Here is a 23,058-nt window from a genome sequence, read left to right on the forward strand (position 1 = left end):
GCACAGAGAAGACGACGACCTCCCTCCGAGGTACAAATGAGATGGGTGTAAATCACCTTTAGCACAGTTTCCACTCCGCAGTTACTGCTTAAATCACTGTAGCTGTTACTCCATTTCTCCAAACTTTCAATGTTTCTGCTGATGAGACCTTTGGGGAAGGAGTAGGGAAGATAGGAAGAGGAAGTCCTGCCCACACACTATGACTTCCTGTGGGTTCTGGGATCAAATAAAGCGAATGACTACAAATGGAAGAAGCTCTCAGTCCCAGCTTGCTGGCTTTCTAATGTGAACACAGGTCTGTTAGGAGCTTGGTTAAGTTCCTGGATCAGTACTATTTGTTCACTACAACACTAAAGTGTTTTTATTTGTTTGTTTTTTGTTTTTCAAGACAGGGTTTCTCTGTGTAGCTTTGCGCCTTTCCTGGAACTCACTCTGTAGACCAGGCTGGCCTTGAACTCACAGAGATCCGCCTGCCTCTGCCTCCCGAGTGCTGGGATTAAAGGCGTCTGCCACCACCGCCCGCTAAAGTGTTTTTAAAAGCTTCTAGGACTAGGGATATAACTTAGTAGTAGGGTGCCTTTGCCCATCACATTCAAGACCCTGGGTTTGATCCTTAGTACCACAAAAAAAAAAAAAAAAAAAAAAAAAAAAAAAAAAAAAAAAAAAAGGAAACTTTGAACCTCTTTGGGAGTTAGGGAGATGGCTCAGTGGGTAAAGAACTCATGCTGTGCAAGTAGGAGGACCTAAGTTCAAATCCCCAGAGCCTACATTATAAGCTGGGTATGGTAACATGTCTGTAACTCCAGCACTGTGGGAGAGCAGATACAGGAGGATTCTGGGTCTCAATGGCCATTAGTTAGTCCATGTTCAGTGAGAGACCTTGTCACAATGGAATAAGGCAGAGTATGATAGAGTAGAGCACTAGAGGTCTCCTTCTGGTCTCTACACACCTGCACACATGTGCCCATACGCACAGACACACACAGACACACACACAACACTCCCCCCCCCCACACACACTCCAAATACATCAATAAAATGAAAAGCTTTTGCATTAGAAGGTATGAATCATGTGCGGGTAGATGTCCTCTGATCCAGACATCACGAGTGGGCTTTCCCACTTGGAGGTCGTGAGCACATGACTGCTGTGAGTTCAGCAGACTCTGCAGTGAAGCACTGGATAGTAAGGAAGTCACTATTGGAAGGGAGTAAACCAATGTGGGGCCGGTGTGACGGCGGCTCAGTGGGCAAAAGCGCTGGCCATCGGGACTCATGATCGGAGCTTAATTACCTGGGAAGGATGAGAATCAACTCCTGAAAGTTGTCCTCTGGCCACTAGAGGTGCATCGTGAAACTCATGCACCTGTGGCATGTACATGTCCCCATTCACACATACATACCAATGATAAAAATGGAGATAAAACTGTAAAAAATAATCCAAATCCCAAGGTCAATCCAACTCAAATTTAATAATCTAATGAATTGTATGCTAATTGTTGTTTAGGACAGTGAAGCAGAAATGATAAGCTATTTGCAAATCTGACCACAGTTTGCTAAATTTTCCTCTTGACTGATCATACCTTCCACTGTCATCTTTGCTAGGTGTTCTCTGCCATGGTCAGTATTGCTATTGAGCTCTTTCCCACATCTTATCAAGTCATTCTTCTACATTGTTGCTTTGCTTCCTTTCCCTTCCAGGGACACTTTTGTCCCTTAGTCCCCATGCATCTCTGAGTCTCAGCATCCCCTCTGTACCAGGCCTTTTCTTTTAGCTCACCAACTAGCTCCCAAGTCATGACAGAGACCTAATATTAGTTATGAATGCTCAGCCAGCTCAGGGTCATTTCTAGCTACCTCTTTTGACTTAATGTAACCTGTTTCTCTTCATCTCCCTTTTGCTGTGGGGCTTTTTACCTTTCTTCCTTCTGTATAGCTTACTTTCCCTGCTTCTCAAATCCAGTTGGCTGGCTGCTGCCTGGATTCTTGACCTGGGTGTGACCCTCATTCTTTCTTCTTCGTTTTTAGCCTAGATTTCTCCTCTTATTTATTTTCTCTGCCCGCCAGCCTTGCCTGTACCTCTTCTCCCAAGCTACTGGTTGTTTAGCTTTTTATTAGACTTACAGGTGCCTTAGGCAGCAAGGTAAAACAAATGCAACACATCTCTACATAACTAAACAAATGCAACACAAACATATATAACACATCTTTGCCTAGTTAAAATAATATTCCATGACACTTCCCCCTTTTTGTTTAAATAAAAAGAAAGGTTTAACTTTAACACAGCAAGACTATATATAATAAAAATCAAGTAAGAAATTACATTTACAATATCCAGTCCATTTGTATTTGGCAAATTCAGGAAAAACACTCCATTATTTATTCTATCTTGATGAGTTCAAAGTTTTGTACCTAATTTACCTTCTATCATAACTAAGGGAAACTATAACTATCTAGTCTTCAACTTCACCAAAGACTCCAGAAGGACATAATATTACCTGAGTAAACAGCAAGTGCAGTGCAAGTCACTTCCAAAACTATAGAAATGATAGACACCTGGCTGCTTGGACAGTCACCCATGGTTCCTCTGCAATGTTGGGGCATCCATCTTCAGCCTACAGACCTAGAATGTCTGGCAGACTTTTCTATAAAGAAGGAATTTTGAAGGATGTCCCGCCTTATCTTGGCAAAGTTCGGCAGTTAATGTTTCCTTTGTGTCCTGCTTGTCCAGCTTGTCCAGCATACTGTCAGTAGTCAAAGCAAGAACAGTTTCTTTGCCACAATGAAAGCAAACTCCACATGGAGTTTCTTGATGCCCATTATCTTCTCGGAAGTAAATTGGTGCTGCCAGGAGCAGATGTGTCTCACTGTCATACAAAGCCTGAGGTTATTAAACACCTTAAATGCCATATTCTGTAGGTCTTTGAAGTGTTTGAAGACCATCTATCTAAATATATCTGTTTAACCTTGAAAACATACCTAATATGACTACAAGTTTGATTATTATAGATGACTAAGTATTAACCTGTATTTCTTAATTATACATTACATTTTTAAATGAGCTGCATAGGTACAATACCCTAATCTAGAGTAGAAACACATATACAGTACAACAAAACTAACTTTAAATTTGTATCATTATACCAAAATGCATACAAATGTAAAATATTTGGGGTTATAGCTGTCTTTTCATCTTATATTCCCCCTAAATGATGACAAATATCTATAACCCACAGAATGACCAAAAACCACCCACCCCACCTCTTGGGTGTTGTGTTCTCTAAACTGCTTCCTGTTGTCTGTGGGTGAAGGCATCTTTTTAGGGAACCTGAGAAAATTGAGATAATGGTCAAGTCCTGGGAAAACTAGCTATAACATTTGTTTTTCAGTCTCTGTGCAATGAGAAAGTACAAGGCTTATCTGCAGTCCTGACTAGAATAATCGGTGAGGCTAGACCATCTCAGCCTTGAAGCTGTTCTGGATGTAGAACTCTGAGGAAACTGCAACAGTGGCACTCTGAGAGGCAGGATCACCTGGGCCACCCGTTTTCATTGGTGTCTGGTCCCTTTGCTCTGAAAACATAAACTTTCAAAGGTAACATACATATTTGCATTAACTTAAGTGTGGGCTGACGTTGTACACAAGCCAGTCAAAGATGATTTTTTGTTTTATGTTTCAGCGGGTAAAATATATGTCACCTGTCTTTTAGTTTCTTTAGGTTTATTTCTTTATATGTGTAGCCAGGACTTTCAGGGGGTCTTTCCTGATCAAACCCGATCACTATTAACCTTGAATGAATCCACAGCCTTTCATTTCCTGTGGAAACAAAAGCATACATTTTCCCCCAAGCAATACATTTTTTTGACTTCCCATTTTAAAGCTAAGGCATTCCTAAAGCATCTAGGCTGGCAACCTGATTGTTTGCAATCTATGATTTGGCTCAAACTGTTCTTATTTCACGCCCACCCCCTAATTGTGTAGAAGCAGATTCTGGACTGTTTTCTGAGAAAAATCCCAACCCTCCTCTAATACTTCCCTTTTAAGGATGTGGGATTTTCTATATAGATCTCTGTGGTGATTTGAATAGGAATAGCCCTTATAGGTTCATATATTTGAATGCTTGCTCATTTACAGAGTGGTGCTACTTGAAAAGGATTAAAAGGTGTGGCCTTGCTGGAAGAAGTGGGTGGGCTTTGGGGTTTCAAATGCTCAAGCCAGCCCCAGTGTTTCTCTTAAGGTGGTATTTTATTTGTGCTGAAATGTGATTTTTTTTGTATGTTAATAAATAAAAGTGCCTGGGGGTCAGAGCTAATAGCAAGCCATTTAGCAGAAGTCTGGCAGTGGTAGCACACGCCCTTAATCCAGATCTCTGTGTGTTCAATGACACCACCAGCATAGAGATACATGCCTTTAATCTCAATATCAACCATAGAGACCTGGAAGTCTGTATAGACAGGCAGTGATGAGGAGGTCATGTGGTTGGGTTTACAACCAATGAGAAGGCAGGACAGAAAGTCAATAAGAAGACAGACACACAGGAAGTAGGTCTCTTTCTTAGGGGAAGGACAGCAGCGGCAGCAAGGGGTAAGAAGGCAGTCTTGGTCTCAGCTCTTAGCTACTGCTCTCTGACCTCTGGGGCTTTTAACTCTGCATTTGCCTGTTTCTTATTTTTTTTTTTTTTGGTTTTTCGAGACAGGGTTTCTCTGTGTAGCTTTGCGCCTTTCCTGGAACTCACTTGGTAGCTCAGGCTGGCCTCGAACTCACAAAGATCCGCCTGCCTCTGCCTCCCGAGTGCTGGGATTAAAGGCGTGCGCCACCACCGCCCGGCCGCCTGTTTCTTATTTAATAAAACTGTTCAGAATTACATCTACATTCTCTCTCTTCCTGTTGCTTGCTAATCCAGATGTAGAACTCTCAGCTACCTCTCCACAACCATGCCTACCTGTGTGCTGCCTGCTCCCCACTATGATGACAATGGACTAAACCTCTGAATGTAAGCAGGTCCCAATTAAATATTTTCCTTTATAAGAGTTACTGTGGTCATGGTGTCTCTTCACAGCAATAGTACACTGACTAAGACAATCTCAATCACTTATTTTTTTTTTTCTAAAAAATGCCATTATCTACATGGTGAAAGTACAGGGATATGTATTTCATATGTTCATCAGAAATCTTAATCTCAGACTTTTGGCTGCCAAATTCTTATGAAAAGCATTGTTATGAGAGAGACATAAAGAATTTTTCTTGAAAAGTGTGAATAGTCCATTTCATTAACATTCTAAGTGTTACCTAGAAATTAACTATTTATGATATGCAAGTTGCATGAATTTTTTTAATTTGCACAACTGTGGTTCACCAAGTTCCACATACATCATGTTCTGAGAGTTTGTTAAGACACAGCTTGCTGTACTCTATCACTGGAGTTTCTGATTCAGTAGGGGCCTGAGATTTCCTTTTCTAATATATTCCCAAGTGATGAGCTGCTGGCCTAGGAGCTGTTTCAGGGAGGCAGAGCTTGTCATTCCATGAATTACATATGAAAACACAGGAATTGAGGTCATAAAAGTTGTTTAGGACATAGGTGATGATAAGAGGTGGTGTTTGAAAAATTGCTTCTTTGATTCAATAGTCTATATATTGTATTTTAAAGTCTATAGTCTTAATTTCTGTGCCAAGTGCTTTGAGCACCAACCTTTTCTTTCTAGACAGAATGGCAGTGGTGCTATTTCATAGCAATAACAATTGGGATGCTATTAGCAACTAGGTATCCTAGTAATAAGGCAGGCAGGTCTCTATGACTCCCAATATTATGTTCCAAATATATTAAAATGTGGATGTTGTGATAAAGTCCTAATCAAAGCCAAAGTGTAGGGTGGAATAATATACTCCCAAGAGAAACTTCCTTATACAGATAGAAATGGACAATGGACAAAAGTAAGTCCTGATGCAATGCCTACAGCGTCCTGCTGTGGGATGGTCTTTCTGCATGCTGTGAATGTGTGTTGCTCTCATTGGTTGATAAATAAAGCTGTTTGGCCAATGGTGAAGCAGAATAAGCTTAGGTGGTACAATCAAACTGAAGATGAATATGAAGAAGGGGGAGCTGGGGAGACGTCAGCCAGCCACCAAGGAATAAGATACCAGAGAACTGGTGAGCCACAGACCACGTGGCAATAAATAATTAGAAATAGATTAAATGTAAGAGCTAGCTAATAATAAGCCTAAGCCATTGGCCAAACTTTTATAATTAATATAAGTTGCTGTGTGTTTATTTGGGATTGGGCAATCAGGACAAAAAGGCTCTGCTTCCATTTACAGTGTCCATTTATGACATTTATCTTGTTTACTTTTGAAATTGTTTTATTTCCCTTCCCTTCCCTTCCTCCAAATTTTCCCAGATTTCTCCCTGCTCTTCTTCAAATTCCTAGCCTTTTAAAAATTGTATTACATGCAGCTATGTATTTGTACATACACATTCTTAAATATAACATGTTACTTGCATGTATGTTTTCAGGGCTGACCATTTAGTACCGGCATGCTCTTCACTGTGGTGGTCCCCCTCTCCCTCTCCCAGCTTTACTCAGTTGCTTGTAGTTCTTTGTATAGGGTTGAGGCCTCATAGGCTTTCCCCCAACCAGCATGTTTGTTGGTGTCCTTGTTCAGCTCATGTTAGGGAAGTCATCTTGGCAAGACATTACAGATATTGTTTTTGATGTTACTAGGAGACACAGACTCAGAGCAAACTCCCTGATCCTCTGTCTCTTAGAATCTTCCTGTCTTCACTTCTTCAATGTTACCTTGAGTCTTCAGTGTGGGAGTGTTCTGTAGATGTATTATGGCCTTTATCTTTACTAGGCATCCTGGTGAAGGTGCTCTGCTGGGAGAATTGGCTTTGTGTGTGTAAAATCTAAGAGCTTTTGTACTTGAGTAGTGAGAGCCCTTTGTTGAGCATAGGAAGGGAAAAATGTGGTTCTCATGCCTTGATGCTCTGACTTCCACAAATCTGAGGCAGTAATGAACAAGCACTGGGGGTGGTTTGCAGCAGTGAGCGAGGGGTTGGGTTAGGGGGTCTGTAAGAAGCTATGTGTGGGCAAGGTCTCTGTCACTATGAGATTGCTATGGCAGACGGTTCCCATTAGAGTGTGTGTGTGTGTGTGTGTGTATGTGTTGTAGAATATTATTTAAAGATGTGTTACATTTGTTTCTGCTGTGGAATATTTGTTTAATGACGCAAAGATGTGTTGCATTCTTTTTTGTTGCATTTGTTTAACTGTGTTAAGCTGTGTTACTTTGCCTGTCCAAAACACCTGATTGGTCTAACAGAGAGCTGAATGGCCAATAGAAAGGCAGGAGAAAGGATAGGCAGGGCTGGTAGGCAGAAAGAATGAATGGGAGGAGAAATCTTGGAGGAAGATTGAGGAGCAAGAAGAGGAGGAAGACGACGACGACAATGATATCGGGGGCCAGCCACCCAGCTACAGACCCAGCAATAGAGTAAGAAAGAAAGGTATATAAAATAGAGAAAGATAAAAGCCTGGAGGCAAAAGATACACATGGTAATTTAAGAAAAGCTGGCTAGAAACAAGCCAAGCTAAGGCTGGACATTTATAAGTAATTATAAGACTCTGTGTGATTTGGGAGCTGGGTGGTGGGTCTCCAAAAGAGTAAAAAAAAAAAAAAGAAAAATACCAACTACATATATGCACATGTGTCTATGTGTTCTTGTATGGGAGGTGTGAAGAGAGGTGTGTCACAATGACTGTGTGAAGCTCAGAGGACTTTACCTTTCACCTTTGGACAAGTTCTCTTGTTTTGTTGTTGGCTGCTACATATGGTAGGCTAGCAAGCCTGAGTTCATGGGGAGTCTCTTGTCTTCACCTACCACCTCACCATACAAACACTGGGATTGCAGATGACTGCTACCACATTTGGCTCTGAGTGATTCTGGGGATTTAAACCTGGTTCCTCACGCTTGCACAGACATTTCATCAGCCCCACCCCATTACTTGTTTATCAGCAAGAAAAAAAAAAAACGCTACTAGGTAACTGAGGAAAGATTATGAATGTTGACCAGCAACTTGATTTCCTCCAACAACATTCAGTAAGATCACCTTCTACACTCACTTCCATAGAACGTCATGAGGCTAGTGGTGTTCAATTTTACCAACGTTCAGCGCACTCCCCGGCTTCACTGCCAGTGGCCACAGGACATTTTGAGGTACTCAGGGCAGGAGTGTGAGATGGATGGAGTGTCCCTCCCCACTAGCAAGTAGAAGGGAGGACTGGCTTGTGGACTTGAGCAAATTTTTTTTTTTTTTTTTTGGTTTTTCGAGACAGGGTTTCTCTTGTGTAGCTTTGCGCTTTTCCTGGAACTCACTTGGTAGCCCAGGCTGGCCTCGAACTCACAGAGATCCGCCTGCCTCTGCCTCCCGAGTGCTGGGATTAAAGGCGTGCACCACCACCGCCCGGCTTTTTTTTTTTTAAATGTTTTTCTTTTTCTTTTTCTTTTTTTTTTTTTTTGGGACTTGAGCAAATTTAAAGGAACTCTTCCAAACATCTGACAAGTGCAGGCTCAGTCATTGTGGTTCAGGGTGTAAATGGAAATCATTTATCTGTAGTCCCAGTTTGGTGAAAACCTCAATGTGTAGTCATGGAAACTGGATTCCTTGAGCAAAGGCACTCTAGTGTCTGAATTCTGCCCCAACGTACTTAATGTCCACATGCTCTACACGTGCTTCTGAGGGGCTGTTTCCTGAGCAACAGCAGGCATGCCAATGGTCAATCTGAAGTTTGATCACACTGTCCCACCTAACACTTTGCAGAGATGGTAAGAAAGGAGAGTGGAAAGAGGTGCAGAGGAAAAAGGAAAGATTTAGGTAATTTTACATAGAATAGCTTATCAACAGAAATAGCCCAGCCCAAAAACTGAGGTGGCTGATCCTAAATTTGAAATTCAAATTTAACCAGAAAAATTCATTCTATAAATTATTGTTTGCAATGTGCAAGTTAACGAGGAGCATGTAAAATAAGTGAGTCACTGGGAATGTGGATAGTGGGGTTTACTCTTTAAAAAGTATGCCTTGACTATATATACTCAAAAAAGCCAGTTTCTTAAGCCATAGACATAATAGTACTTAAACAGAATCAGTAGATCTTTTATGTAAATTGGAATACTGTAAGGATTTATGGGTATACTAACTACTTGGGGATACCAAGTCCTTGTCCTTGAGGTTCAGCTGTTTGCAAGTAACTTAAGGCAGTATGTGCCATAATGGTGTGTGTATGTGTGTGTGCACATATAATTTTGCCAGAGGGAATCCAGAATATCTTTATAAAGTGTTGAGCTTATTCTTGACAAATGTGGCTTTCAAGTGGAGACTGCTAGAAAAGATTACACACAAAAGGCAACAGGCATCAAAGTACAAGCTGTTGCAAACTACCTGGTACAGCTCAGTCAGGAAAATGTCATTAGGAAATAGGATGAGGAAGACTCAGTAGCCCTAAAATGCTGTGTGGCACACTCTAATTAAAAGTCATCTTAGAACCATCAGTCCAGTCCCTGACCAGTCATTTGTCTTGTCCTCATAAACCTCAAGCCTCCCATACAGCTTCTCTTCTTTCCAAGCCCTGTAAGAGTTTTCTTATTACTCCTCATTGGCTGAGCAGTTTGGCTCATAACCAATAAACCAGAAAGCTAATTGAAATGTATTGGGATTTACCCAACTGTTAAAATGAGTTGCTTCTCTGGGCTTTGTGTGGACTGCAGCTCTAACCCTAGAACAGGTATCTTTCTGGAAATACTGCCAGCAAGCTAAAGTCATCCACTTCTCTCAGTAGTACTCCATGTACAGACTAATCAGCTCTGTGTTCTAATCTGTAGAGATGCTCCTGCAATTAGTGAACTAAATTACCTTCACTGAATGGAGTCTTCAGACGCCCAGTCTTCCAAAGCACAAAAGTAGGGCAGCTGCAGCCAGAAGTTTTAGTAGGCTGATGTACCCCTTCCCCTTAAAAAGACCACTGCTACTCTAACCCACTGCTGCAAAAGTGTGGTAAAGCTGGATGGCCCACTAGACACTTCCTTGAGACTATTCTGAACATTGATTTGACTGGCAAAATGAGCCAGGAATAATAAACAGACTTTGTAGGTACAGCAGAACATACAAGACAAAGTTCAGTCATTGCAACAATTTTCAAGGAAGACTTTATTTGCAATGATTGACACTTGACAATAGCAATTGTTCTGATATACTTACTTGGAAATCTGCTAGTTATTTATTACATATTGGTATCACCTGCACTGTTTATAATGTAGCCAGTCTTCAATTCTGCCAGGTAGTTTACATTACTTTCATTCTAGAGATGCAGTGGGCTCTAAGAGATTGAATGACTAACATCAGATAACCAAAGGGAAAAGCCAACACTCGTCTACCTTTCCAAGCACACTTGATGTTCTTTAAAACACCTTTCTCTCTCAAAAAACTACTAAGACTGCGTCTTCCTATTACCTCAGCAAAAAGAAAAAAAAGGTGGTAACTTCCAGGAGGCTGAGTAGAAGCTACAGGTAGGTAAGCAATATAAATATTTCCAAAGTATCACAAAGACCATGCCAGACGAGAGAAAGGAAGACCCATTACTGTTGACTTTCAATTGTCGTTTTCAAAACAAAGACACTAAGACATTCAGTTGGAAGCCCCTCCCCTCTATAATACCCCATTTCTATCTACAGCATTTCCTCATACACTACTGATAAAGAGCACAAAGTGCTAAATATTTGTCTTCTAAAGGACAAGGTGGCAGTGGCAGAAGTGTTTACAAACTGGTATACTTTTTCTACCAGCAACCCCATCATTAGCATTCAAGGAAATAATTAGGAACACAAGGGTTAGCAGCACAGTGTTCTTCAAAGCAGTTTATTAGTGAAAAACTGGAAACCTAAAAATTCAACAGTAGTTTAATAAAATGTGGCACATATGGAGAAATATCATGCAGCCATTAAAAAGGATGTAGAAATATATACATGACACAGCAAGATCATCATGGTACTGTGGAGTGGAAAAATTACAAAACAGCATGTACAATTTGATCCCATTAAAAATCTCTAAGTGTGCAGAGAGTCTGGAGGCCACACACCTGTCACAGCACTTCTCCTCAGATGGTGGAATCGGAGGCCATTTTCCTATTTTTCTCTTTGTCAGCATATTATGACTTGTATTAATAAAAAAGCATTAACAATTCTTAAAAAGTCTACTTTGATGTAGGAATAAGAGTACAGCTTAGCAACCTGAGGTACAGAGATGTAGATATGTTAGTCTATACTACTTCACTGGTTTGTCTAGGTGTTTTGATGCTAAACACCAGTTCAAAGGCACTGTGTGGAAATATGGTGGTTAGAGCTCATCTTTCTTTAAACCAGTGGTTCTCAACCTTCCTAATGCTGCCACCCTTTAATACAGTTTCTCATGTTGTGGTGACCCCAACCACAAAACCATTTCATTGCTACTTCATAACTGTAATTTTGCTACTGTTATGAATTGTAATGTAAATATCTGATATGTAGATGGTCCTAGGCGACCACTGTGAAAGGGTCGTTTGACCCTTGAAGGGGCTGCAACTCCCAGGTTGAGAACCACTGGTTTTGACAGATGGGTCCACATTCCTAGAGATCTTACACGGCATCCAGGTCCTGGCATTCTAAGCAATACTTTCCTTACTGACACTAAATGCATCCTTCCACCTCATACCCACTTGTAAAAGTGATCTGACAGTATCTCAACCCATTAGAAGGCAAGAGGAAATTTTCCAGAGATCTCAAATTGCAGGCGTCTGAGGGTGGAAGGCCAGCTGTTAGCTCTGCAGTGTTTCTCAACAGGACTGCAGCAGGATCACACAAAATGGCTTACTGTACAACTGGGGGGCCCTGCTTCCAGAATTTGGCTCAGTAGGTCTTAGAAGGTAAGACACAGGTATTAGGAGTTTCTTTTTCCTTTTACACAACACATATTTATTGAGCATATATGTGCTAAGAGTAGTTTATGATTAACAATTAAAGTCTCTATCTTAGGCTACATTCTAGAGTGACAGGTACACGCTAAATAAATAAATTATAAAAACAACATAATTACAATTAACAGAATATAATAAAAGAAAGTGAAATTCCTTTTTCGTCTTAAAATATTTAAAAAGCTGTCACATGGAAGATTAACATTACTAATTCCACAGGCCCATGTAGACAAAAGTATAAATAAGGTAGAATATTTGAAAACAGCAATTAGCATTTTAACAAGTTTCCAGGCAATGCAGATACTGCTGGTTTGAGGTTTGGTACTCTAATAGGACACAGTAGGAGAGGGCAAGCATGGCACTTTCCTTAACCTCATAGTCTCACGAGGAGACGAGTGCCATGCAGGGAAGGAGAGGGCCTGGAGCAAAGCTGCCTGTCAGGCATTTCACTCTGGCTTGTGCAACTAGGCAACTCATTTCAAATGTCAGGGATTGGGGAGATAAGGAAGTGGACTGTCAGGGACTGTGTGTCAGCAGCGTGGCATTCTGTGAAGACTGCGCAAACAAGTTCTGTCCACCCTCTCATCTTCTCCCTGCTACACTTGACCTCGGAAGCATCCTTCCTACACTAGATTCCCTTGGTTTCTGCTATCTGATGGTGAAGAGCAGACTGGGAGGACGGGCTGTATCATACTGGGGATTCTGGCCCTAGGTTTAATTTCTGTGTTCCCCACAGAGAGGTCCATTCTCATTTAAGGAACCTCATTTACAATGAAGTTTTTTTTTATTAGCACCATGAAATGTTTTAACTATAATCTTGTGGGTTAGATTACTTTAAGGACAAAGGTGGAAAAAATCCATTTCCTTTTCAGTTTGTGGAAAGCCTATAAACACTTCCTTATTTATATTTCATGAATCTATGCACCCTTCACTTATTACTGTGCTACTGAATTATGCTCAGGGACCAAGGGTTTCTTTAAATAACTCTGAATTGCACCATGAATTAATAGGCTTCCCAAGAGTATTCTTCTATGCTAACAATCTCCTTGGGCCTTTACCTGAGTAATAATTAAACTTGTAATTTTAAACCAAAACCAAAATTAAACAAAACACCCAAACAATAAAACCTCATTAAAACAACAACAATAAAAGTAAAGGAACATGCCTCAAGAATATGGTGGATTTGTGGTACAAGGGGACAAGGAGCCTTTGATACTTCCACACTACCATATGAATCCTCTGGTGGCTCAGTGCAGCCCCAGGAACCAACACTCCTGATGGAAAGCACAAGGCCCTGCTACCTACTCACACTGGGTGAGGTGGGCATAGCTGGATCTAGCTGGATTCAAAGCAGTAGAGAACGGACCTGACAGGGAATAAGCACAGCACAGGTGTGAAAGATGTCCCTCTAGTCCACTGTTGCAAAGCCCACACGGTATGGTGTCTAGAAGCTACAGGGACAGGAGAGGGGCATCTGTGTTTATAAAATGTTTACTATGCGCCAGGTCTTTGCTTAAGAGCAAAAGACACAAAGTAACACTTGTCTCCTATTAGGTGGCATACTTACTACCCCCATTTTACCTTAAAAACAAAACAAAAACGGCAGTTATAAATCTGAGTTGAAACCCAAGGAGCCCAATATGTGAGGAAGGCTAGATATGAACCCAGGATCAACTCACACCATATTTACATTTTCTCCTGTACTCTTCTATTTCCTGAAACCTTAATTTGCTGAACTAAAGCTACTGTTTAAACTCACCCAACGTTTTGTAGTCCCTCAAAACCTAAATTTGGACAAATGTAACAGATGGCACTAAAAAAGCTTTATCACTTGATTCCATAGAACACTTGTCATCTTGAGCAGTTTTGGAGTTCTTTAAGTACATAACTCAAGTGGGAGTCAGAACCTTACACAACTATACAGCTGCAGAAGAATGTATCTTACCACAGAGAGATAAAGGGGCTCTTGAAGCTGGACCAAGAACTTGATTTTCCACGTATACAAGCTCTTAGGCACTCTTAACACAAATGGATGCTTAAAAAGTCCATTTAAATATCCACCTTCTCAGAGTTGAAAAGTTTACAATTCAAGAACCTCTGCATAAATCAACTACACTTTTGAACTTTATTGTTAAGCAAATCTGAACAAACTTATGTTCTCTTGGGTCCAGGCCCAGTACAGCTTTCTCTTTCTACCTGGGTTTACTTCTGACTTCTTAGATCTGAATTAGGTGATGCCTTACACAGTACTTACTTTCTATTTCTTCCATCATAATATTAGTCCTGTTTTAGGTTTTTGTTTTTGTTTTTTGTTTTTTGTATTTAGAAGCATCTTGTTCATAGGACACTTGGTTGATCAACAAAATACCTGGTCCTCAACAAATATTTTTTGCATGGATGGATGGATGAATGAATGAGTGAATGAGAATTGAAGACCTAACAACAAATTTCTCAATTGGCAATTTACAGCCACTATTGCTGATGTACAGCATAGTCCTCATAGCAAGTCTCTGGCTCCAAATGTGTCATTAGTAATTTCCAAAGTGTGTACTTCTTAACCAGAGACCCAGATGAAGATAAACTACATTCATTGCATATGATTTACCCTATAATGAATGCTATTGCACTAATCCTTATTTTTGCATAATTTGTTCAATAACAAATCTTTACTGTAGCATAGTATGTTCTTAATGGATGCAATTCTGGTTATGTATCAAATCATGCCAACTGAAAAACCTTATGATTTTCTTCATGGATGAACCTGTCCCCAGTGTTCTGCAACCTTAACAACATTATGAAATAAAATAATACTTTTCAAGGACTTAGGTTTAAAAGAAATTATCCAGTAGTGTTTTAGAAATAAACAAACCCAAACCAAACCAAATAAAAACAAAACTCCAAAGCCAAAAGACCCCACTAAAGCACAGTATTTAAGTCATCTGATTCCTATTGGGCAGCAAGGTAAAAATGAGTCTTTATTCTTTGGCTATTATACCTAAAAAATGAGTCACTAGAATCATGCACATAAATTTATTTTGCATAAAAGAAAAAGCTTGCCGTTAATGAAAAATTCAGTAGAAAACAATTCTTTTGCTTATAAATTGGGGCTCAAAAGTAGAAGCTGCTTGTTAGTGAACCCTCAGTAGAAAGAGAATTGTGTAAGAAAACATTCTTGTTATGAAATCTCTAACAGAATTTCTGTAATGAATTATTAACCATGCAATTCTATTGGCAGGATGGCCCGTTTCTGATGGCTTGCAACTTTTTTCAGTCCCTTATATGTCATTAACATGAAAGACACTTAAACTTGCTTTAGAGTTACTGTCTATAAATATGGTGTCATGATGGGTAGTCTTTCATGGTCTCCCTATTTAATTGAGGAGTTCTAAGTAGGTAATTGGCACCTTGCCTTTCTGATTTCCTCTCTCCCCCATTAGCCAGTCTGAATCCATTCCAACGACACTGAACACAGTGATTACCTACAAAATAATAATATTTCCAATTATTAACTATATTGAAAATAAGCATATAGCAAACAAATCAGATTTGTATTAAATATGTTTAAGTTATTCACTATTTAAGGGTTTTAAACATCCATTTAGCTGAAAATTTACATTTAGCTTTAAAGTTATGTAGTTTATCAGTGGCAGTTTTATACATAGGTAAAACTTATATGTATAAACATTTAAAATATTATTTCCATTGATTACTAAATGAAATAAATTTTTAAGTGTCAATATTAACAACTGAAATTCATGAAACATTCATAATAAATTATTTCCAAGTCAATAATGAGAAATCTACATTTTGTTCTAATATCAGACTAGGTATGTTTGTCTGTGATACACTCACCTCATCTGCCAGAAGTGACAGTTCAGAACTGTTTGCAGCGTCATAATCATAGAGAACCCTGGCCTTCCTGCTGCCACTTGATTCTTTAAGGTCATTGAGGTTGGAAGGAGAGGTGATTACTAGGCTACCTGTTGAAGCCATAGCAGAAGGACCAATCACATTTGATAAAGCAGATGGCACAGGTGTCCCAGAAGTCTGATTGTTGTTAGAAAGATAATTGGATGGAAAACTGTTGGAAAACAAACAAAAAACAGAAAAAAACCAAACTCAATAATCTATTTTAAAGTGATTGAAGTTCCTCATTCTTACCACTTGATGGCACCGTTTGCCAACTTCCTCACTGGAGAGATTCAGAGACACTAATATTTCAGTGAGCAAGTGTGGGTCCGCCTCCCCTTCCCTCTTGGGAAGCACTCAAATATAAAATCCTTTAACGGTTGCTTCAAAGCTGTTTCTCTCTATTGACTTAAAGAACATTTTGGCTAACATTCCTTCTTGGGGTGTATGTGTGTGGATATTTAGTCTTAAATGCTGCCAATATGTATGCCACATGTGTATGTATGTATGTATGTATGTATGTAATATTAACCTCTTTTCCTCTCTATGAGGAAACAACAAATAAAAACAAAGAAAAGTAAATAGTAGGTAGTATTGTAAAAATGAAGTTTCCTTAATTTTTTGGAAATAACTGTTTGCCTAAGCTCTGTCATGAAACCAATATATCATCACATTTTCCTATCAACCAAGTAACAAGTATGTACCATCTAATATGCTCAGCACTGCTACTTTAAGCTCAAGACATGAGATGAACTGATGCCATAATTACTTTAAGGGGATACAGACTGAGAGATTAAAATATTCAAGTTAATTTATTATGATTGATAATTATGATGAAATGTAAGACTCAATAGGAGGATATGGCAAATTTTTCTATTATTTTAAAAGGAATTATAAAAGTCCTACTGTGAACAAGTGATGCAATGGAGCTTCCAATGCATTTTATGACTGCTTGTCCAGCAATACTGTACTGAAACAGTAGGCCTGTGCATGTTAAGACATGCTCTCCTACCAAGTTATACACCGTGCCCCATATTTATACTTTAGTCAATCTATTCATTAAAATATACAAGGCCTTTCATCTGGTAAACCATATGAAATTCATGCCTCTGGGAAAATAACATTTATTCTTAAAAGTATGTTTTTAGCATTATATGTATGAATGCTTTACCTGCATGCATGCATGTGCCCTACACATTCCTGTGGGATCCCCCAAACTGGGATTACAGATGCTTGTAAGCCACCATATGGGTGGTGGGAATTGAACCTGGGTCCTCTCAAGAGCACGTTCTCTTAACCACTGCCATCTCTTTACCCTGATAAAATTCTCTTTATGACCACTGTGCCATCTAGAAATCAGTCAGCCACCAGCAACATTCCCTGTAATACTTTTATTTCCTTGAGTCATGTTTCTCTCCTGTACTGCTCTTATGGTTGAATCTAGGGGCAAACTGTGTAGGGATCCTATGCTCCTCATTCCCACCTCTCTAAGCAACTCTCTCTCCTTAGTGATTCTAATAGCCATATACATAATTCTTCCAAAACTTTAGTTTCTTACATCCATGAACTTCTCTGTTAATTTTACACCAGATCCCAGTAGCTATCCTATCCATCCTCGTATTCACATCTAGACCTTATTAATTTCACTAACTGTAAGCTGAATAAGCAGTTTCCAGACTATTCTCTGATCACTTTTCCCTCTAGTAATTCCACCTACAGTAGCCTGCCAATATCTCTGGTACTAGTTTCTTCATGCCTCTATCAATTACAGCAACCACACTGTGCTTGCATATTCCTCATGTCACTATATTCATTTAGTAAAATCTCCCTAACTCCCAGTGTTAGCACTAACGTATCTAGTGTGTCAGGAGAAAAAGAGAAACCTTTGTTGTTTTGTCTTACATTTATGAACAGAACCCCTCAGAAGGGTCCACACCGCTGCCTGGAGATTATATATTAGGTCTAGGCAATTCACTTCTGTTCTCTTGGTGACCATTTGATAGCCTCTCATTTACCTTCCAAATGCCAGCGGTTCTCCCTAAAGCCTTACATTCAGCTGATGGACTTGCTTCTTTTGAATGAAGAGGAAAAAATGAGGAAAGTGGCACCTATTCTCTTACTACTGATGCCTGTCTGTATTTTGAGGGTAATCCCTTCAGAGGTAGTGTACAGAACTGCATCTTGAAGGTCTGTATATTAGTAATCTCTAGTAATCCTTCCCTTCCATCCAGCACTACCACATGTCCTCAATCTGCTTTATCATCTGCATCTTCCTGCAAACCCACTCCACCGTTATTTCTGAATTTAAAGAAACGACAGCCCCTCCTTCCTCCTCTGGCTGCTGCCTTACTTTCTGTTCTTTACACAACAACTACTTGGAAAGTGACCTCAACTTGCTGTCACAATCCTCTTTCACCCACTGTTCAACCAGCTGCCCTCACTGATTTAACAATCTGTGATATGATTAGGACTCTACTAGTCCTAACTCAGCACCTCAGCACAAAGCCCTGACATATATCTTTATTAAAAGAAAGCTCTGAAAGGTCATAACCACTTTAAGAACTTTAACATTTACAAGCAGATCTGTAGAAATTAATAATTAATAATACCAATTCACTGTAGTTTAGTATGTTAAAGCTTTCCAATTACTAAAAAAATAAAAATTAAAAAATGGCTAACTTGGTGCCTGGTACTTGTTTCCTTCTGTGAATATTATGAACTAACCATGTCCATTTTGTGTGGTTGTAAGGACTACAAAGTCTATGAATAACACATACGAGGTGTATGAAAATGTTTGGGTACAACTTAAGCCCCACAGAGGTGACAGATGCTATCCAGCTATTACAAGCAACAATGCTGCCACAACATGGCTCTATCTCCAGAAACAGCTTTTGGGTTGGTTAGTGTGATATGGATGCTCTGTTATTTGTTAATGCTAAGGTCTGCATACAAAAACTTTAAAAAACCAGAAAAAGATAAAGTATTTTACTATGTAGACCAGGCTAGCGTCCTGCCTTAGTCTTTGAGTGCTGGGATTTGTCATGTGCCATGACAACCGACCCTGTCTTGAAAATGGATCTTGAAATAAATGAAAGGGTTCATATTTCTCCTACTCCTGTTGCTGGTCCTTAGCAGTCATACAATTCTTGGGAGGCAGAGAGGCAGGATGGGCAGTCTTCATTAGAACAGAGCTGGTTTTACTTTGTAAGGTACAAAGTACCAGCGATGAAGCTTTGAATAGCTTTAAGAGAACTAAGTGTGAATGGTTAACAAACACGACTCACCTGCTGGACTTCCAGAGTGTAAGGGCACAGTGGGAAGTGTTATGGTTTCCCAGGATTAAACTGTTCTGCCTTTAGACATGAATACTACTAGCAAAATACTAAGAATGTACAAGTGTAAAGCAGGCAGAACTACCAGATCTAAAAATAACAGGCTACAGTTGTTCTGAAGATCTGAAATTAGCTTTGTGATGTCACCTAACTTTGGTCTATGCCTAGATCTGAAGGATAGGTTTAAATAATGAACACTGCAGTGACCCTTTAAACTCTATTTCTTCAAACATATTTTCATGTTTTTCCTTCACATGTTACCTATCACTCCTCTTAATGGTCATATAAATTCCAAACTCCTTTTTATGGTTTCCTTTTAAGGCCATTCATGGTGCAACCCCGTCAACACCTCCAGCCTTACAAATAATTCCTTTCTCCACTGAAAGGCTATGCTCTCACTTGAATGAACTATTGCCAATTACCCAAACTTGCTACTCTCTTCTGTGTCCTGGTTTGCCTGTAATATCCCCCTTGCCTTGTTCTTCATCTAGATGACTCCCACTAAAATAACTCCACCTGGGAAACTCAGCTAGACACAGCGGGGCCATAATTAGATGTCCTCATAACACCCTGCTCTGTCTACATTCTACATGGCTGATCTACCCATGGCTAGTCCTCTACTTAGAAGGCATATTATTTCCAATGTCACCTTACAATGTAAGCTCCATCAAGGCAAGTACCCTAGCTTGCTGTTTGCTGATGTAACTCCAGAATGTATTTGGGGCCTACGACAGGTATTATATAGATATTTGACAATTAAATGATTCAATTATGGACTTGACACACTATTTTGCTTTAAAGTATATTAGCATACTCGAAATAATTATGTAAGGGACTTGAGGTCTTTGGACCATTCCACAATTAACAAATACGAATTAGCTTACCTTTAGGATAACAAAGCATTCATGTAGCCAAATCTATCTTCTTCAACCAACAGCAAAAAACATTCAGTAGTAACCGAAAAGTTAAGCCTCAAATATATCTATCATTTTCTTTATATGGCACTAAAAAACTATTCCCCTAATTATCTTCTCATCTCTGGTAACATTGATTTGTGCTAGGAAAGCTAAAAAAAAAAATACCTCCTAAGTTTTGATAATTACAAAAGGAATTTTTGTATACAAGCTAACAAAATCCTTAACTCTTAATTCTCCTCCCGGCTATTGGATTATATATAGAAATCTTAAATTTTTTTTATTAGGTACCATGGTGGGCATGTGGAGGTCAGAGGACACTTTTCAGGTACCAGTTCTCTCCTTCTATCATGTGGGTCCTGGGACTTGAACTCAGGTCATCAGGCCTGGCAGCAGGAGCTTTTACCCACTGAGCCATGTCACCAGCCACACACATAAGAAAGCTGGACTTCTTCCATCAGGACTTAAAACAATTATGTCTCTGTGTTGGTGGTGATGTTACTGTGCAGGGCAATGAGCTTTATCGCAGCATTTTCATACATAGGTGCCATGCTTTGTTTTCATTCACTTCTCTTCTCTAATGCTCCCCCCTCCCCCCCTTGGCAGCCTCGTGTTCCCTGGTCCAGGAAGTAGGACTTCTCTTGTCTCTGCCTACCATCTTGCTGTCATGGTGCTGGGATTACAGATGCATGCTGCTGTGTCTCATTTGTTCTGTCCTTCCTCAGGCTTGTGTGCCAAGTGCTTACCCACTGAGCCTTCTCTCCAGTCTAACTCTCCACTCTCCCCATCCTGACTTTCATATATGACAAGGAAATTGCTACCTTCCCAGCTGTTTCTGCAGGTCTAACATGTACTGGTAACACTGTGCATAGTAAGTCATCTGGGCTTCTACAAAGTCATTCAGACAGCGGAGATGATGGGCCTGCAATGGAAAAGTTCCAGTCAGTTCTCACAAGTTCTTCAAGTGGCACAAGCCAAGGGAGAATAAAGGATAACACTGTCATGAGGGAGGGAACCTGAAGTATCCTATTACAAAGCTTATTAATGCTCATATTCTGATCAGGCTTATTAAGACTAATTACTGGTGAATAATATATTGACACATTTTGTTTAGCCAAGAAGAGCCAACATGAGGATTTATGAAATGGGAAAAATGAGTGATGTAAGAGAAAATTGACATATTTCTTCAGCTCGCTTCTAAAATCTCACACTTGAAACTCTCCTGATAGTTAACTACACAAGAAAGATCCCTTCAAAGGCAGTGTCTGTTATGTAGCCAGGGTGCCTTGAACTTCACAAACTGCTCCTTAGCTGCCTAAGTGCTGTCTCAGCGTCTTTTGTTCAGAATGACGTAATACTCACATGTGTACTGCTGATTCCCTCTAGCAGAAGGCGGGTAATCTCTGCTTGACGATCAAATTCACTTTGAGTTATTCGTAATTCCTGTTCAGACTTAAATTAGAACAGACTTTAAGGATCTCATTAGAAGATTTAGTTCACTTTACACAGATAGCCCTGCTGCCTGCAAATCCCCCAATATACCCCCAAAGAGTCTGGTGATTCCCCAGTTCTGTGTGTGTGCGGCCTGAACTGGTTTTTAGTGTCTAGAACTAGCTGTGCCACCAAACACTATGAACAGAATGATTCCTCACCAACACTCGACTCCTGCCAAAGCTTGATTGTCTAAAGACATATTAGGACAGTCAAGATATCAGTATACCTTTTCTAGTATTTTGCTGAGTATTTTACAAAATCCTGAGTACCATACTTTTATAAGTATAAAACAACATTATGTTAAAAATTCCAAATTATTATTGTGTGCTTTTTTTTTGTACTTGAAGTTAACATCAATCTTCAATTTTAAAGCCATAGGATTTCCACCTCTTATATTTAGTTACTAAACACTGTTGCTGTTGCTAAGACACCTCTTAGTTGTCCTACAACTTAACTTTGTTTCTTTCACAATTTCTAAGTATGTATAACAGGCTGTAGTCACTAACATCATTTATTATGATTACGGTTTAAAAGTTTTTCTACCAGTTATGGCTGGTCTTCAGTGTTGTGCTAGTACACTGACTTGAAAGGAAAAAGGAAGTGCTCTAACATCCTGATTTGCATGATATAAATACTCTTCAAGTTACCAAGATGAAGTCACTGACTTTGGAAACGAGAAGTAGGTAGCACTACTGGCTTCTGTTTAGTACTGGAACAAAACAGTTCACTGGAAAATTAACAAAATCTAAATATACTAAATACTGGCATTAGATATCTCAGAACTTTGATCAGAAGTAGTTGGCAGGAAAATAAGGAAGAAAAGTTAAAACTTTGCAGCTTCTTTGAAATAATGAGCTTAACTCCACTACTGGAAATCATCGCCAGTGACAGACTCTCTGGCATAGTTACCCATATGCAGACGATTGACATCACTGCTTAGCTGTAATAAAGCAAGGTCAAACACTTTCCTTTCGTAGCCTTCTTTATCTCTTTTATCCTTTGGTGACAAAAGTGACCTCCAGGAGCGAGCTAACTAAGAAGTGCATGGTTGGTCAGTCGCTCTAATATCCCACTGGTAACAGACTTGGGGAAGGGGACAAAGTAACCACTGACCACTAGACTAGATTTATGAAAACATGTTAAGTTATATTACACAATAACTAGAGTTAATACATTAACTTCAAGCAAAACGCAAATACTTTAGAAGGCCTAAAGTCAATTTTATCCGGAAGGCAGTGGCAAGCAGAAAAAGTTCATGAAAAGAATCAGTGTTCTTTTTCTAGAAGGCATAGAAATCCCAATCACTTCAGGTTACACTTATACTATTTACTATTCTGCTTGATGGACTACAAAATGGCTTTTCTTAGTGGAAAAACCTCCGGCAAATCAAAGCAAATGAGTTTCAAAGG

At 39.6% G+C, this 23,058-nt stretch overlaps 1 protein-coding gene across 14 annotated transcripts in view; it reads right to left on the bottom strand.

The window, feature by feature from the left end:
* The window catches only part of Sh3glb1 (SH3 domain containing GRB2 like, endophilin B1), an 81,390-nt gene that overhangs the window by 34,485 nt on the left and 23,847 nt on the right, over positions 1-23,058 (bottom strand). For 8 of the 14 annotated variants that reach the window (XR_013052404.1, XR_013052405.1, XR_013052406.1 and 5 more), the window contains 4 exons: positions 21,518-21,607; positions 20,977-21,077; positions 15,853-16,081; positions 15,410-15,479 (listed from right to left, as the gene is read on the bottom strand). Coding sequence is in view for 4 of the 14 variants with exons in the window: in XM_076575092.1 (XP_076431207.1) it covers positions 15,410-15,479; positions 15,853-16,081; positions 20,977-21,077; positions 21,518-21,607 (490 nt within the window). In the remaining 10 variants the exon portion in view is untranslated. Of the gene's footprint in view, positions 1-15,016; positions 15,480-15,852; positions 16,082-20,976; positions 21,078-21,517; positions 21,608-23,058 lie in introns of those variants that run through there. The other 6 variants (XR_013052408.1, XR_013052409.1, XR_013052412.1 and 3 more) reach the window with 2 other exon arrangements.

This window comes from Peromyscus maniculatus, chromosome 6, assembly GCF_049852395.1.
Source record: "Peromyscus maniculatus bairdii isolate BWxNUB_F1_BW_parent chromosome 6, HU_Pman_BW_mat_3.1, whole genome shotgun sequence".
In the NCBI taxonomy this organism is placed as follows: domain Eukaryota; kingdom Metazoa; phylum Chordata; class Mammalia; order Rodentia; family Cricetidae; genus Peromyscus; species Peromyscus maniculatus.